Source organism: Henckelia pumila, chromosome 2, assembly GCF_033568475.1.
Source record: "Henckelia pumila isolate YLH828 chromosome 2, ASM3356847v2, whole genome shotgun sequence".
Lineage (NCBI taxonomy): Eukaryota > Viridiplantae > Streptophyta > Magnoliopsida > Lamiales > Gesneriaceae > Henckelia > Henckelia pumila.
This window is the reverse complement of record NC_133121.1, coordinates 146,017,693-146,035,762: the sequence shown is the minus strand read 5'-3', so window position 1 is coordinate 146,035,762 and position 18,070 is coordinate 146,017,693. Positions and strand designations below refer to the sequence as shown.

Sequence of the window (18,070 nt, the reverse complement as noted above, 5' to 3'; positions counted from 1 at the left end):
TTAATTAATTTTTAAAATTATTATATTTATTATAAAATTTATATTGTGACAAATAAATGTCATACACTTCATATTAAAATATTACAATTTAATTAATACAAAATATATTAATTTATTATATATTTATAACTTTTTTAAATATATATTATATTCTTTCATATAACTTAATCTATTCATATATATTTATATATTTATAAATTAAAATTAATGAGTAAATCATATATAAAAGTAAAATATATTCTAACATATTAATAAAAATATAATAAATTAAATTTGTGTTATACGAGAGTATCTTGTCTGATAACTGAAACAAACACAACCATCCTTTTAGTTTTTTCGTTATCCGATATTCGTCTATATGAAAAATTCATAAAAATGTTCAATAAAAATGTTATAAATCACGAGAAAACATACTTCTGGAAAAAAATTGATGGGTGTGATAGCCAGAGCACCAACAAAGCAGCGCACAAATCTCACTTCTTGTCCCTATTTGTGCTTATACCAATTGCCTAAAGTTTCTGCAACTGATTTTGACATTTTTTTAGTATTTTTTTTGGTTGTTAGACTTGTAGTTTAATTTAAATTAGTGATTCCCGTGCATATAATTTTAATATAGTTAATATTTTTATTTAACAACCTGTTAGTAATTTTTATAATTTACTAAAATAAACTTTAATAATCATTTTTATTGAACGAAAGAAGATAAGTGTTAGTTTGGTCAATTCATTAAAACGATCCAAGTTGGTTAGTTTAATTGATTGATGCATTATTAAATATAAATATGTATATACACTAGCGATAACGCATACGCATTATGTGTGTAATATAATACATAAATATTATGTGTTGTGCGTATATTATATAACATTTATTTTTAAAGTGTTTGATTTTAATATGATATGTTTTTTTTTTTGTAATTTAACACTTTTATGAGGGTTTTTTTTTGCAATTTGTGTTGAGCATACCAAGAAACCAAATAAGTTGCTCTTGTAGTATAGATATATAAAATATTAATAATAATAACAACAATAATAATGCGGATAGAATAGATATCTTTATATTTTTTTTTTATATCTGAACTCCACCTTTGTAGATTTGTTAAAAAAAAAAGGGATATCGATGTAAATGGGCTACAGCCTACCGAGTCGTGATTTGCTGGCTTGTCCCAAATATAGTGGGCTCCGAAGATTAGATTGGGCTCTTTCAAACCCGCTCAATATATTATCATATCTACTCTTTTCAGTGGTCCAGTTCCCTTGTACGCAAAGAAAAGGACTTTCTAGTAAAAAAACAGAGGCGAAAATTTTCGAACTCCAAAAATGAAATCCCGCCAAAACCACCCTCTCTTTAAATTCAAAAAATAGCAAAGCGTTAAATGCAATTCTCCCTTATCAAACACTCCATTTATCACTTTATACTCGTCTCCTCTCTTGTTCTATCCCTCCCGTGCTGTAAACCTTCTGAGGTACTCTCGATTTTCGTTTTTCATCCTTTGACTTTTTTTTAAAAAAAAAGTTAATTATATAATTTTCAGTTTCAGATCCGTAGATTCGTGAATTTCTCTTCCCCTTCGTGTAATTATATCTTCGAGATTCGTTGCTTGTTATCTGGAAGTTTGATTTATTCGATGGAATGCTCAGATCTGTTTATACTTCTGGCTGTTAATATTTTTTTAAAAAAATTTATTTTCTGAGACAGCAGTTAGGTGGGAGAAATGGCCGGAAAAGGTGGAAAAGGGCTTGTGGCGGGGAAGACAACCGCAGCAGCTGCCGCTAAGGAGAAGGATAAGAAGAAGCCTATGTCTCGATCCGCTCGTGCTGGTTTACAGGTATGAATGGTCGTGTTTTATTGGAAAAATTGTATTAATGTTGATTATTTTCTTCATCGTATTTAGCAATAGATTTTGTTAATTACTTGATGTATGTTATTAACTTGGGAAAGACGTCCTAATAAAGCTTAAGAATGGTTAATTTGAATAACCACAGCATGTTCGTGAAAATTTGGGAGGATGTAGTTGTAATCGTGAATATTTGTGAACAAATCCCTGATTTGATGTATTTGTGTTTAATCTACGTGATACCTATATTTAATGGGCGAAAAGGGAGGATTTTTGCCGAAACAACACTTCTGTTGTTTGTAATTTGATGGTTTTCTTTTGGTTATTTTGATTGAAAGAGAATACCAGTGGAGGAAATTGGTTGCATGATTCACTTCTCTTGTTCTTGTTGACTGTTGAGCCACCAAACTACCTCTGCAGGGTTAAAAGACTAGCTTCTTGTTCATTACTTCTATGTGTTTGAATGCATCTTATGTATCTTTAAACTCACCCTGGTGTTTTTGCATTGTGGTTCTAGTTTCCAGTAGGCAGAATTCACCGTCACCTTAAGTCAAGATCCAACGCCCATGGAAGAGTTGGAGCCACTGCAGCAGTTTACACTGCTGCAATTCTTGAATATTTGACAGCTGAAGTGCTTGAATTGGCTGGAAACGCCAGTAAAGATCTGAAAGTTAAGAGGATAACACCAAGGCACCTGCAGCTCGCCATTCGTGGGGACGAAGAGCTTGACACACTCATCAAAGGTACCATAGCAGGTGGTGGTGTTATCCCTCACATCCACAAATCCCTCATCAACAAAACCACCAAGGAATGATTTGCTTTCTTGTATTAATCATCTTTTTTAGGTCGTATGTTAGTAATTAGACTTCATGACATAGTTGAGAATCTGTAACTCTCTTTGGTGTAGTTTTCTTTAACATTTAGTGTGATGATACTCGTTTGGTTTCTGTGACTGTTTCTGCTTTAGCTTGTGTAGTGCTTATGGACGCTTAACCAATGCACCTAGATGGTTTACATACAAAATTTACCCCATTTTTAAAAATAATTAGATGTCTGAAAATTGCTAAATTTTTTTGTTGTTTTTGATGTGAGTATTTATAACTATCAATAGTACCGAAGTCTGAGAGAAATCTTCGAAAAGAAAACTTGCTTTTGAAACTTTGTTGTTTCAGTTGGATCAATCCTAATGCTCTATGTATTTGACACATTAAAAAATTTTGTTTTCATATTTAGAATATTGAAGTTATAATTTCATTGTAAATTTATAAAGTTATGTTAGATGACATATTAATGCTTCTGTTATTCACTCCTTATCATCGAGCAATGTTATTTACCACTTTTGTTCTAATTATATAGACTTGTAATACAAGAAGAAATTATATCCAATGTTATGGACAACACCCCAATTGAATTCACTATCACCAAGAGATACAATCGTTCAATCCTGACAGGGTAATACAACAAGCAATGAAAGACAGATTCAATACAACAATGAACATTCGTATATGCAGCTCACACTCCATGAATCTGATCCGCCAAAGATCTCACGATGAAGGGAGGGATTCAAAGCTTTTCTCCTGTAGCAGGGAGTAGTGATTCTCGAAGAGGAAGGTGATCAAAACGGATTAACGAACACACCAAACTAACCATTACTTTAAATAATCTACCAAGTAAGTCTGATGGCCGTTGGATCAATATTTAACTCATGGAACAATCCGGACCACTCAATTCATCATATGGAGTCAACTCCAGTCTTCACAGAAACAAATCCCCATCTTTGCTACTCGATTGTTCAAAGATAAAACTCAGAACAAATGCTCTTCAATATCAACTGGTTCTGCCAATTATCCATATGATCAGGTTGGAACTCATCTTCATATTGCTCCAACCAAGGCTCATCCAAAACGTCGTCGTTCGGAATTTTCTTTTCTTCCGTAAATTCAAACTAAAATTCTCAAAACTAATATTGAACTAGCTAGGCCACCTCTAAATTGTAATACCCAGGGGTCCTCGGGGGAATGCTTTGCTCATTTCTGAAGAAGTCTTGTGGATCAACCATCGTCTTGATTTTGACAAGTCTGTCGTAATTCTCCATGAAGTATTTCAACCCGTAACTATCCCTTCCATCATCTTCATCATCATGAGTTCCGATATCAAGATCCCTGTAATTGAGAAACGCTTGCCTCGGATTCATGGACACGAATGGAGTCATGTGATTATGCAGAGCTCTCGTCAGATTTATGTAATAATTGGCAATCTCGATTCCCCCTTCGTTCCAGTTTGTCACATACTGGAGTTTGAAGAGGTTCCCTGCTCTATGGGGGAAGGGTTTTTCGGAGGGTGGGATCCTAGCCATTTGACCTCCGTAGGGATTGAATGCCAGCATTGGGAATTGCAGTTCCACCATTTTCTTGAATATGAATTCGAGCCCTGGTTTTGGTATGGGTTTCTTCACGTAATCAGATTTTCTTTTCAGGTATCTGAGAGATGGAGGAACCCTGCTGAGAAGGGCGTCGATTGGTGTCCCCGTCGGGTAATCGTACCAGAAAAGAACTGATTCAACCCACCTCATCTCAATGCAATCTTTCTGCTGTATTCCCAGTTCTGGAAAACTTTCTTCTGCGAGAGAAAGAAGCTCTTGCGAACTCCCAAGATACAGAGCTCGAAATGTTGCCTGGTTGGTTTTTCGTCCGGAGGCGCCGTTTACGACCTCCAGCGTGAGTCTCACGAACAATTCATCCGGGAAATTGGGGGCAACTTCTTGGTAACGATGGATCAGGTCTGTGAAGTGTTTGTCATAAGTCCTACGAACCCGGAAAACGGTCACCGCGGGAGGGACGCGGGGGAGTTCGATCTTGTACGACAGCACGACTCCGTAGCTTGATCCTCCGCCGCCTGTAATGGCCCAGAAAAGATCCTCCCCCATCGACTTTCTGTCGAGAAGCCGCCCGTGGACGTCGATCAGTTGAGCATCGACTATATTGTCCACCGAAAGGCCGTGTTTTCGCATCATGTTCCCATAGCCACCGGCGCTGAAATGGCCACCGACGCCAACAGTGGGGCAAACTCCGGAGGGGAAGGCGTGAACGTTGCTTTTCTCCGCGATTCTGTAGTAAACTTCACCAAGAGTGGCGCCGCATTGAACCCAAGCCGACTCCTCTTCGATGGTGACGGTGATCGCCCGTAGATTGGACATGTCAAGAAGGAAGAAGTTGGGATAGTGAGAGACGTAGGAAACGCCGTCGTAGTCGTGTCCGCCGCTTCGGATTCTGATCTGGAAATCATAGGCTTTAGCGCAAACAATGGCGGCCTGGATGTGGGAAACATGAGATGGTGCGAGAATGAGACGTGGTTTGGGGGTGGAAGATTCATTGAACCTCAAGTTTCTTATGTAAGCTTGCAAAACAGATGAAAAAGATGAATGATGTGGAGTGTAGATTACATGTGAGATTGGAGAGGAAGAGGGTACTTGTGGGTGTTTTTGCAGGCATTCAATGAAAGCTTCGCCTTCATGTTGAGACGGATGCCAGGAGACGCAAAATAGTAGGGACAGAGAGAAACTAAATGTTATAATTTTCATGCTTCTTTTCACTCAATTCGTATTACTAACTATGATGCATATATGAATGAATGAATGAATATTGTTAAAAGGTGGGTTTTTACTCGCGTTGGAGAGTATACAGACAAATAATTGCATTCAAATCTTCCATACTGTAATATTAATTATAAAAAAAATAAAAATTTAAATCATTTAAAAATGACGGTACAACTACAATTAGAGCAACTCTCAAAAAACAAACAAAAAAAAAGAAAAGAAAAGAAAAGAAAAAAAAATCTCATAGAGAATTTATTTATTTTTTGAATTCAACTCTCAGATAGAATCTCAGGCACCACGTGCATCACCTTGAAATTAGGGACAATTTGAAATATAACCTTCTTGTTCAAAATATTATATATATATATATATATATATATATATATATTAGAGTTGAATTTTGAATATTGAGTTATAAAATGTTGAAAATTAGTGTGTGATGATATAAATGATGATGTATTAATTTTTGAATTAATTTCCAAATGAGATCTATAAATAGGTCTCTCAATTTGTGAAGAAATACACAATTGAGTTGAGAAAAAAATATTATAAAGTGTAGAATTTGATATATTTTGAGTTTTTGAGTTTTTAATTTTTATAATAAATTTTTACTTTTTCACAACACGTTATCAGCACGATTGCTCGAAGGTTTTCTATAGTTTCCGACGCTCCAAAACACAAAGAGAAGACAAAAATATTCAACAAGTAAGTATATTTATTTTATTATTTATATATTTTTATGTATATATATTAATATATAATTTCATGTTATTATATAAAATGTTGTCTATGACACCGATCTTATAATAACGTGATATGATATATATTTTTTAACAGTGTATTTTCTAATGGTCCTATTCAAAATACACTGTTAATTATTTATACAGCTCGGGAGAGTGTATAATTTTTTAACAGTGTATTTTCTAATGGTCCTATTCAAAATCCCCTCTCCCGAGCAATGATTTAAAATAAATATAACAAATCAATTATTGATCAGATAATTGAAAAGACAATCAATTCTAGAAAAAAACAATTAATCTAGAAACAAAACTCAATTCAATAAAATCAAGAATTCATGAAAGTGTCTACACCAGGTTCCATCCGACCTCTAGACTCTAAAAATTTAGTTCATAATAAAATTCTGAATAAAACAAAACATGTTCAGAAAATTTAACATATTCAGAATAAAATAAATAAAGATAAGAAACAAATCCGTCGTCGACGCCGTGTCCGGTCTATCGATCTCCGTCTTCGTTCTTCAAGTTAAAGCTCCAAAATCTCCTTCCAGAAATCTTCACGATAAAAATCACAAATCTCTCTGATATGTGTGCGTAATGTGTGGCGGCTCCTCCAAATTGGTCTGATAAGAAATCCTTTTATATCGCAAGAAAAAGCCCACTCAAAAGCCTAATAGAATAATTGCCCGAAATAATAAAACTTTCCAAATAGAAACGGCGCGGGCGCGCTATAGACGGCGCGGGCGCGCTTATCTCTCGACTTCATTCTCCAGAAAAGTAGCGCGATAGCTCATCTTTAGCGCTAAAATTAAGCGCTGATGTTTCTTGGCCCAATAAGAGAATGACCCAATAACCTTTTCTTCTTGTTTGTTCCTCTGTTTCTTCTTTTCTTTTTCCTTTTATCAATACTCTTTTCTTTTAATTCTTTTAATTCTTTATCTTCTAAATTCTTATTTTTTTTCTTTTTCCACAATAATTCTTCTTTTTCCCACAATATCTCCATAATTCTCTGCAAGCACAAAAACAACAAAACTACGCATAAATCTGCTCGAAACAAATATTTAATAATTAAAATCATAACTAAATTAAGTGTATAAAATACACTTATCAGGTGTATGTGCCTATTGCACCACCTCAATGATAAAAAATGGGTCCTCAAAGAAAAATCGGTATTTATATCGGTTATGATAGCCTATCAATCATTCGATATCTTGAGCATCAGACAGACGATGTGTTTACAGCACGCTTTGCTGATTGTCATTTTAATGAAGAAATCTTCCCAATGTTAGGAAGAGAAAAGAAACACATCGAAAAAGAAATCACATGGTATGCACCATCATTTTTATATTTGGATCCAAGGACCAAACAATGTGAGAAAGATGTACAAAAAATTGTGCATTTGCAAATAATTGCAAATCAAATGCCAGATGTATTTGCAGACACAAAAGGGGTAACAAAATCATATATACATGCTGTAAATGCCCCTGATCGAATTGAAATTCCAAAGAAACAAATTGAAGACACTCATGATGTCATAAAACGCTTGAAGCGTGGAAGTCCAGTCGGTTCCAAGGATAAAAATCCTCGGAAAAGAAAAAGGATAGAGAAACACGATGATCATAAAATAGAAAATGGTGTTCCAGAAGAAACACCTGATAATGAAAATGTTCTGTCAGAACCACAAACTGACGAGAATCGTGAAATCTCTATCAATTATATTAATACTGGAAAAATATGAAACCAAAAAGACATAGAAGATATTGATGAGATATTTTCTTATAATGTGGCTTGTGACATCATAAATAAAAATGAGGATCATGAACCAAAATCTTTTGGTGAATGTAAAAATCGTCATGATTGGGCCAAATGGAAAAATTCCATTCAGGTTGAATTGGATTCGCTAAATAAACGTAATATTTTTGGACCTATAGTCCTCACACCTGAAGGTGTAAAACCCGTTGGATACAATGAGTTTTTATTCAAAAGCGAAATGAGAAAAATGAAATAGTCAGATATAAAGCTAGACTTGTTGCACAAGGTTTTTCTCAAAGGTCTGGAATTGATTATGAAAAAACGTATTCTCCTGTTATGGATGCAATTACGTTTCGATATTTGATTAGTTTGGCAGTATCTGAAAATTTAGAAATGTGTCTTATAGATGTTGTTACAGCTTACTTATACGGATCACTTGATAGTGATATATACAAGAAAATCCCTGAAAGATTTAAGATGCGTGAAGCACAAAGTTCAAAACCCAAAGAATTTTATTCTGTAAAATTGCAAAGATCATTATATGGGTTGAAGCAATCCGGCCGAATGTGGTATAATCGGCTAAGTGAGCACTTGATGAGAAATGGATATGTAAATGATCCAATATGCCCTTGTGTTTTCATCAAGAAAACAACATCTGGATGTGTAATTATTGCCATATATGTTGATGATTTAAACATCATTGAAACGAATAAAGAAATTCAAGAAGTTATGATGTACTTGAAGGAAGAATTCGAAATGAAGGATCTTGGAAAAATCAAGTATTGTCTGGGTTTGCAAATCGAACAAAAAAAATGTGAAATTTTTGTTCACTAGGCAAATTATACAGAAAAGATCCTTAAACGTTTTAATATGAATAAATCAAATACATTAAGTACTCCAGTGGTTATAAGATCATTAAACATAGAAAAGGATCCATTCCGTCCATGTGAAGATGATGAAGTTATTATTGGTCCAAAAGTACCATATCTAAGTGCCATTGGTGCCCTTATGTATCTTGCAAATTGCACTAGACCTGATATATCTTTTGCTGTAATTTTATTGGCAAGATTCAGTTCATAACCAACAAAGAGGCACTGGAACGGAATTAAACATATATTCCGTTATCTACGAGGAACGACAGATTTGAGACTTTTGTACTCAAAAGACACCAATCAAAGTATCATTGGTTATGCTGATGCTGGATATTTATCTGATCCACATAAGGCACGTTTCCAAATCGGATATGTATTTACTCGTGGAGGCACCGCAATTTATTGGAGTTCACAGAAACAAACACTCGTAACAACTTCATCAAATCACGCTGAGATTATTGCGCTACATGAAGCAAGCCATATCCAAATTTTTTTGGATTATCAGTAGACAAGAAACCCGTGACGCTGTATGAAGATAATGTTGCATGTATTGCTCAAATGAAAGAAGGATACATCAAAAGTGATAGAACCAAACATATCCCCCCAAAGTTCTTTGCCTACACTCAAGCACTTGAGAAGAATAAAGATATTGATAACTTTTACATTTAATCAAGTGAGAACTCATCAGACCTCTTCACAAAGGCGCTTTCTACGACAATATTCAGAAAGCATATATATAACATTGAGATGCGCAATCTACGAAATATGTGAAGAATCACTCGTGTTAACACGAGGGGGAGTTTATGTGGCTGCACTCTTTTTTCCTGGCTATGGTTTTTATCCCACTGGGTTTTTTCTAGTAAGGTTTTTAACGAGGCAGTACAAAAATACGTAATAAAGACAGTCATCATATCACGATCATCATCACAAGGGGGAGTGTTGAAAATATATTATATATATATATTAGAGTTGAATGTTGAATATTGAGTTGCAAAATGTTAAAAATTAGTGTGTGATGATGTAGATGATGATGTATTAATTTTTGGACTAATCTCCAAATGAGATCTATAAATAGGTCTCTCCATTTGTGAAGAAATACATAATTGAATTGAGAAAAAAATATTATAAAGTGTAGAGTTTGATATATTTTGAGTTTTTGAGTTTTTACTTTTTACCATAAATTTTTATTTTTTCACAACATTTTTGTTATTTTTTATTTAGATTTTTGACCTTTTTAATATTTTATTTTGTAAAGTAACCTTCTAAATGAGTTTTAATTTAATATATGTCAAAACTACCCTTTATGTAATTTAATTTCAATTAGATTAATAAAAATCCCTAATTTTCCCTCCACAGATTTTTTTGCCGCCTGACTCCTTAGCGTGCTATTCTTCGTCTTCTTCCTAACCTTCGTTCTTTATTTTTCATTTTCAATTATTTTTCCACTCTCAAAATTTTATCCAAGAAAAAAAAACCATTCCAAATCATCCACTCGGTGCCACCATTGTACGTATGTTTTTTCTATTTGCGTTCTTTATTTAATTTTTATTCCTTGTTTTTGTTTGTTAATCGTTAATTTTTTGTGGCTATTTTTTTATTTTGTGAAGAACCGACAAATTAATAAAATAAGGAATTAATGAAGTAAAGAAATTGTGAAAACAAAGTGATCGTATTTGCGTCTCATTCATATACCCACAATTAGATTTGCTTCATTGATATATCCACCATTAGTTGTATTAATTTATTTAAAATTAAATAAAATTTAACTGAAAAAATTCTGATTTTGGCCCATTGATATATCGAGACTAAAAGATGAAGTATACACGAAGTGTGACTTGAATAAGAGTGAGATTGAATTGAAATTCAGTTACGCAACACATATTTGTGATCATGTTTTTGGTCCAATATATTTAACTGATCAAGAATGTCTATCGACATATCCATTACCTGGTGATACACATCATAGGCCTTCGCTTCACGTGGAAATGGAGAGGATCACATGATAGTATTGATTTTGGTGGTCCTGCATTTGATTTGCTCTCTGATAAGAATTGTTGTGATGATTCTTTTTTTGACTTTGTATTTGGTGATGATTGTGGTGATAATCAATACGATGATCATGATGATCATACTAATGTTGAACTTCATCCAGATGAACATTTTGATGGTGTTTTTGTAGTAAATGATTGTGGATATGGGGAAAAAGAAAAAAAATATTGAAGCAAATGTTAGTGAGAATGGAGTAAAACAAAGTACTGGGTCGAAGTTTGGCAATTGTGAAGTAGTCAATGACAAAAAGGATTTTTTGATGCTTGGTTCTTGTAGCGAGCAGATTTACAATTTTACCGATGAATCTAATTTGTCAGCGGGTAAAGAGTTCGATAGCAAAAAAGACGTTCAAAGAGAATTGTATAGTATTTCAATGAAAGCTTCATTTGAGATGCGAGTTTTAAAGTCCACCAAGACTCTTTATTCGGTAAGATGTGTAGATGATACTTGCAGTTGGAAGGTGTGTGTAGCACAAAAACATGATTCATCACGTTTTTCAGTCCGAACTTATTGCAATAAAAACCCTTGTGATCTAGGTAATAGAAGGAGGAGGCATCAACAAGCAAGTGCGGCAATAGTTGCAGATATGTTGGTAGAAAATTTTAGAGGGCAACAAAAACTTTCTGCCTTGAAGTCAATACAAACAATGATGCAAAATACAGGTGCTGAAATTAGCTATTTCAAAGCTTGGAAAGCGAGGCAGCTGACTATAAACCAACCAAGAGAAGATCCTACTGAGAGTTTTAAATTACTTCCAGCATATCTTTACATGCTTGAACAAGTGAATCCAGGGACATCAACACATTTGAATGTCAACCCAGATGGCAGCTTCAAATATATGTTCCTGGCATATAGCGCATGCATTGCAGGATTTACATATATGCAAAAGGTGATATCAGTTGACGGTACCCATTTAACTGGTAAATATAAAGGTGTTTTATTGATAGCCACTGCACAAGATGGAAACCACCACCAATATCCTATTGCTTGGGCAGTTGTTGATTCAGAAAGTGAAGCATCTTGGATGTGGTTCTTTGAAAAGTTGTGTGAGTTGATACCTGATGATGATGAGTTGGTTTTTATTTCTGACAGACACAAAGGAATCATCAATGGTCTTGCTTCCGTATACAAGCGAGCACAACATGAACATTGCATATGACATCTAGGACAAAACATCAAGTCAAGGTTGAAGTCCAAAATAGGTGGAGTTGCGTTGTTTATGAAAGCTGCTAAAGCTTACATACATATTGAGTTTGAAGAATTCTATGATGACTTAAAGAAAGGTTATCCAAGTATCACAAATTATCTTGAGGTTAGTGTTGATAAAGAAAAATGGGCTAGAGCATTCTTTCCTGGTTCACGGTATAATATCATGACAACCAATGGATCAGAGTCCATTAATTCAAAGTTGGTGTTGGCACGTGAGCTTCCAATTACTGCTCTGTTAGATTCAATTCAAAATTTTACCTCATCGTGGTTTAATATTCATCGCAAAGCTGTTGTTTCTTCAACTCGACATCTTACTCCAAGGGCCGAGACATCCTTACGATCAAGATTTATCGAGTCACAGAAGATGGAAGTCATTCAGATGAATACTTTTGAATATCACGTGGTTGGAGTTGACCATGATGCAGTTGTGGAGTTAAATAAAAGAACATGTCGTTGTCGAGTTTTTGATGTTGATAGACTTCCGTGTGCTCATGTTATTGCTGCTGGTTACCATGGTATGGACATATATGAATTGTGCTCGCATTATTACATGACAAATGCATGGATTTTGGCATACACAGAAACAATTTACCCTGTGCCCCCGTCTAATGAATGAAATATACCTACTGACATTGGTTCTTTGATTGTCCTACCTCCTAAACTTAAAGTTCAGAAAGGAAGACAGAAGAAACTGTTGGAGAATTTTCAAGCAAAAATAAGAAATCAAATTGTTTAGGCAAAAATTTAATTTTTATTTCTCGTGATTTTTTTTTCAAAGTAATCATTCTCGTGATTTTTTTTAGATGCTATTGTTTTTCGTTTTGTTATTTTTGTTTAAGTTGAGGATTATTTAGTAATTGAGTGGATTTATTAAATATTTTTAATTATTCTATTGCATAAATATCAAAGTTAACATTTTGATGATTTTGTCTTCTTTGGTAATCTTTGATTCGAGAAGCAAAAAATTGGCATCTTTAATTATAGCACAACTATAAAATTTAAGACTTTTTTTTTTTTGGCAAATCAACATAAGATAATTTGTCATTAAATTAAGAATTTATTAAATTTAAAATATTTTTCAAATTCTAAGTAGAATGATTAAATAATTAAATTTAATATTTTAAATTTTCATGAGAAGGTCAAAAATCTAATACATAGTATTGACTAATGAGGGTCATGTTTAAAAAAGGCAAAATAGTAAAAATAATGTAATAAAAATGAGAGATTATTTTTCTAAGTAACACTCAATTGGAGGTTAATTACTTAAATAAATCCCTTGGAAATTAATCATAGAAAATTGCAGATGCTTGTTTTAAAAATTCAATCGTATAATTACGTATCATCTCAGGTCCCCATGTTGCAAACTTTTTTTTAATTAATTATAATTAATAATATATTGTAAGATAATTAATTATTTATTATTAATATGATAATTTTAATAATAATTACGTATCATCTCAAGTCCCCATGTTGCAAACTTTTTTTTAATTAATTATAATTAATAATATATTGTAAGATAATTAATTATTTATTATTAATATGATAATTTTTTTCAAAAAATCTAAATTTTAATTATAATTTTTGAATTTGATGATTAGCTAAAAAAAAATATTAAAAAGACATAAGAATAATTATTGTAAAAAAAATTAAACTGATTAAATAAATTTGTTTGCCGATTCAATAATTTTTCTATAAATATAACTGATCATAAATAAATTTAGTTAAATTTTTTAACCGTAAATTTTTTATTTTTGTTTTTTTAATAATTTTTTTAGCTGATATCAAATTCGAAAATTAAAATTAAAATTTAAATATTTTGAGAAAAAATTATCATATTAATAATAAATAAATAATAATTTTACAAAATATTATAAATTATATAATTAATTTTTTTTTAAAAATATTTCAATATGGGGACCTGAAAAATGTAAGTCCCCATGCGTGAGTGCTGGCACCCCTTAATCAACTTTTGACATTCAAATATTTACAAATACCACAATTAAACATATTTAATATAAAAAATTTGATGGTAAAAAATATTAAGTTAAATGTGTTATTTACATAATTAACGTGGGATAGTTTGGAAAATAATCTACAAAGTATTTTAATACACTCAAACATATTTGAAGATCGTCATTAGACATTGTTTGGTTTGATGTATTATTAATCTATGTATAACTTATCCCAATTAATTTCGTCTTATTTTCGTCATATTATTTATCTATATATTATTTGATAATTTTACATCAATTAAATCAAATAAATTATAATCTATCCATCAAATTAAATAATGTATTAGTTTGACTAAGATTATTTGTCACAATTTTCCGTAATGGATGCAAATGAAATTGGTGTAGAGGTGTATTTAAAATTTTAAAAGTTATTATTATTTTTAAAAAAATAATTATTTTTTTAAAAAATGGTTTCCATGATGGTGATAATGTCTTTAGCTTGCTTTTCCACGTGTTAAGTTTTGAGTTCACACACATTATTATTATTATTATTATTATTATTATTATTATTATTATTATTATTATTTGGTTTTATTTAAGCTAGAGTTCACATCTACTATTTTTTTTTTGTTTTGAAAACAACATCTATTTAAATGCACTGTCTCAGGGAATGGTTCAACGGTCCAATCTGGGGACGACTTTTAATGCAGTGCAGCTGGTGATTTTTTTTTTAGCGATCTTGTTTCAGTTGGATGTGCAAGAATAATTCTTCTTTTTGGAGTACCTCGGTTCTTCAAAATAAACTATTGAATTATTTATTCAAATTTTTTTTTCAACCCATATTTTCTATTTTTAATAAAATTCTCTATTTTATTATTTTTAATTCCAAATTAATTAAAATAAGAAAAATAATAATTATATAATTAAATTTAATTAAATATGACCTGATTATTTTAAAAAATGATATAATTTAGAATAAATAAATAAGAATAAAACATTGAATACATTTAAAAAAACATCAAAATAAATTTAATTAAATAAAAGGATTGAAATGAATATATATATATATATATAATTAAATCAAAAAATAATTCATAAAATACAAAAGGATTAAATTGCAATTTCGTATAACAACATTTACGTAATTAAAATAACACTCCAAATCCTAACTCTATTTCTACAGTGATTCCCCAAATTTGGAGAATCACTAATGGAGATGGGTTGGAGGCAATATCATTATCCATTTTGGTTCTCCAAAATAGAGAAGGGCTGAAGATGCCATGAAATATGTTTAATTTGATTAATTAAAGGATATAAAATGCTAAATTGTAATTTTACTCATTTTTAACAATTAGCAGTTAATATTAATAAAACATATGAATGATAATATTGTAATTTTAAAATTAGTGATTTGATATCTGAATAAATAAAATATATATAGATTTTCAACCAAACATTTGATGAAATTGAATTATTTTAACAATCCAATCCCACTGAATTAATCAAACATTACATAACCTAAAGGTATGCATTGGAAAATGTAGATATTAGAGTAGGTTTCATGTGAGACCGTCTTACGAATTTTTAATCCGTGAAATGAGGTAATGTTGTTTATATTTACAATAAAAATTAATATTTTTTGACATAAAAAATAATACTTTCATATAGAAGACTCAAATAGAAAACCCGTCTCACAAAATTGACTAGTGAGACCATGTCAAAATAGTTTTTTTTATAAATAATTAATTACTTACATAATTTTTATGCAAAAATATTCGATATCAACTGTTACTTTAAAAATAATTAGTATTTCACTCGTGTGAATTTCGATGCACGTAATATTATTTTATATAATTAACAATAAAAATTAGTAAGTATGAGAATTTGAATAAATAAATAAAATAAAAATTAGCTAAATAAATTATATATTGTACAATTAGGAAACTGTTAAGAATTATAAGAAATACGGAGATGAGAGAATGAATAGGAATACTTTATTCATCATTGGAGGCCTCTATTTATAGAGTGCATTTACATATTTGAATATTAGATAACACGATAAAAGATAATCTCAATGATCATCTACAACAAATTATCTATAACACTCCCCTTAGATGATTATTGAATTACAGAGAGATGTGGGGCCTCGGATGCTGTCTCGTTAAAACCTTGTCAGAAAAATCCAATGGAAAAAACCTGAACGAAGGAAAAAGAGTACAAAAATAGATGCCCCCCCCTGATCTCAATCATCTAAGGTCCTTTAACTGATGCATCCCTATTTTGTGCACCAATTTCTTGAAAGTTGATGTCGGCAGTGCTTTTGTAAATAGGTCAGCTACATTATCACTTGAAAAAATCTGATGGACATCAATATCACCATTTTCTTGAAACTCGTGTGTGTAAAAGAACTTTGGTGAGATATGCTTTGTTCTATCCCCTTTGATGTAGCCTCCTTTTAATTGTGCAATGCATGCAGTATTGTCTTCGAATATAACTGTCGGGCTATATTTGGTTGTTGGAAACCCGCATGATTCTTGGATGTGTTGCGTCATAGATCTCAACCATACACATTCTCTACTTGCTTCATGCATTGCCATAATCTCAGAGTAATTTGAAGATGTTGCTGTAAGGGATTGTTTCACTGACCTCCATGATATAGCAGTGTCTCCTCTTGTAAAACATAGCCTGTCTGGGATTTAGCTTTATGTGGATCCAAAAGATACCCTGCATCTGCATATCCAACTAAAGAAGACTTTGATTTTGTTGAATAAAACAATCTCATATCAGTTGTACCACGAAGGTAGCGAAAAATGTGTTTTACACCATTCCAATGTTTTCGGGTTGGACATGAGCTATATCTCGATAGAATATTAACAGAAAATGCTATATCAGGACGAGTATAATTTGCGAGATATGACAATGCTCCAATCGCACCTAGATATGGTACTTCTGGACCTATGATCTTTTCTCCATCTTCAAGTGGTCGAAAAGAGTCTTTGTTAGCGTCAAGTGATCGAACAATAATTGGTGATGCTAATGGATGTGCCTTATCCATATAAAAGCGCTTTAATACCTTCTCTACATATGATGATTGATGAACAAATATCCCATCTTGTAAATGTTCAATTTGTAGTCCAAGACAAAATTTTGTCCTTCCCAAGTCTTTCATCTCGAACTCGCTTTTCAAGTAATTGACAGTTTTAGCAAGCTCTTCCGGAGTGCCAATAAGATTTAGATTTTCAAAATATACTGCCACAACTGCAAAACCCTTATATGTCCTTTTTATAAATACGCATGGACAAATAGCATTATTTGTGTATCCTTCTTTTAACAAATATTCACTAAGACAATTGTACCACATGCGTCCAGATTGCTTTAACCCATACAAGGATTTGTGCAGCTTTATTGATAACATAGTCTTGGGAGTTGTATTATTTGCTTCTGATAGTTTGAGTCCTTCAGGGACTTTCATATATATATATATATATATATATATATATATATCAATATCAAGTGAACCATAAAGATAAGCAGTAACTACATCCATGAGTTGCATATCAAGACTTTCTGATACTGCTAAACTGATCAGGAATCAAAAAGTAGTGGCATCCATCGCAGGTGAATATGTTTCCTCATAGTCAACTCCAGGTCGCTGCGAGAAACCCTGGACTACGAGTCGAGCTTTGTATCTTATAATTTCACCATTTTCATTCCTCTTTCTTACAAAAACCCATCTGTATCCTACTGGGATTACATTTTCAGGTGTTCGAACTACAGGTCCAAACACTTTACGTCTTTCTAGTGTATCTAATTCAGCTTGTATGATGCCAGTCATTTCTTTTTTGACATTCATTAACCGATTGTGGTTCTATGTCTCCATTATGCATAATGTCAAGGGCCACATTTAGGACAAAGACATTATCAATAATTGTATCATTTCGATCCCACAATTTTCGAGATGATAAGTAATTTGTTGAAATCTCATTATTTTCATTGAGTTGCAATTCTTGGAATATTTCCTACGCTAGGTTCATCGATTTCTCTTACTATATCATATGGAATTGCTT

The 18,070-nt window shown here is 32.1% G+C and overlaps 4 protein-coding genes across 5 annotated transcripts; 3 read left to right on the top strand and 1 right to left on the bottom strand.

The window, feature by feature from the left end:
- The first annotated feature begins 1,393 nt into the window (after positions 1-1,393).
- On the top strand, positions 1,394-2,844 carry LOC140881558 (histone H2A variant 1). 2 transcript variants are annotated; one of them, XM_073286967.1, is made up of 3 exons: positions 1,394-1,465; positions 1,699-1,828; positions 2,355-2,844. In XM_073286967.1, exons 2-3 carry the CDS (start codon positions 1,715-1,717, stop codon positions 2,649-2,651), a joined length of 411 nt encoding a protein of 136 aa, XP_073143068.1. In that variant the 5' UTR covers positions 1,394-1,465; positions 1,699-1,714; the 3' UTR covers positions 2,652-2,844. The 2 variants fall into 2 exon arrangements, with proteins under 2 accessions (XP_073143068.1, XP_073143069.1); XM_073286968.1 differs by having other exon boundaries at positions 1,406-1,465; positions 1,702-1,828.
- A 412-nt stretch (positions 2,845-3,256) lies between these two features.
- LOC140883808 (berberine bridge enzyme-like 8) lies at positions 3,257-5,421 on the bottom strand. The gene has a single exon (XM_073290398.1). The coding sequence runs from the start codon at positions 5,415-5,417 to the stop codon at positions 3,813-3,815; it is 1,605 nt and encodes a 534-aa protein (XP_073146499.1). The 5' UTR covers positions 5,418-5,421; the 3' UTR covers positions 3,257-3,812.
- Positions 5,422-10,987: 5,566 nt separating this feature from the next.
- On the top strand, positions 10,988-12,001 carry LOC140878638 (uncharacterized). Its single transcript, XM_073282253.1, has one exon. It carries the CDS (start codon positions 10,988-10,990, stop codon positions 11,999-12,001), a length of 1,014 nt encoding a protein of 337 aa, XP_073138354.1.
- Positions 12,002-12,061: 60 nt separating this feature from the next.
- LOC140878637 (uncharacterized) lies at positions 12,062-12,667 on the top strand. The gene has a single exon (XM_073282252.1). It carries the CDS (start codon positions 12,062-12,064, stop codon positions 12,665-12,667), a length of 606 nt encoding a protein of 201 aa, XP_073138353.1.
- Positions 12,668-18,070: the final 5,403 nt, after the last annotated feature.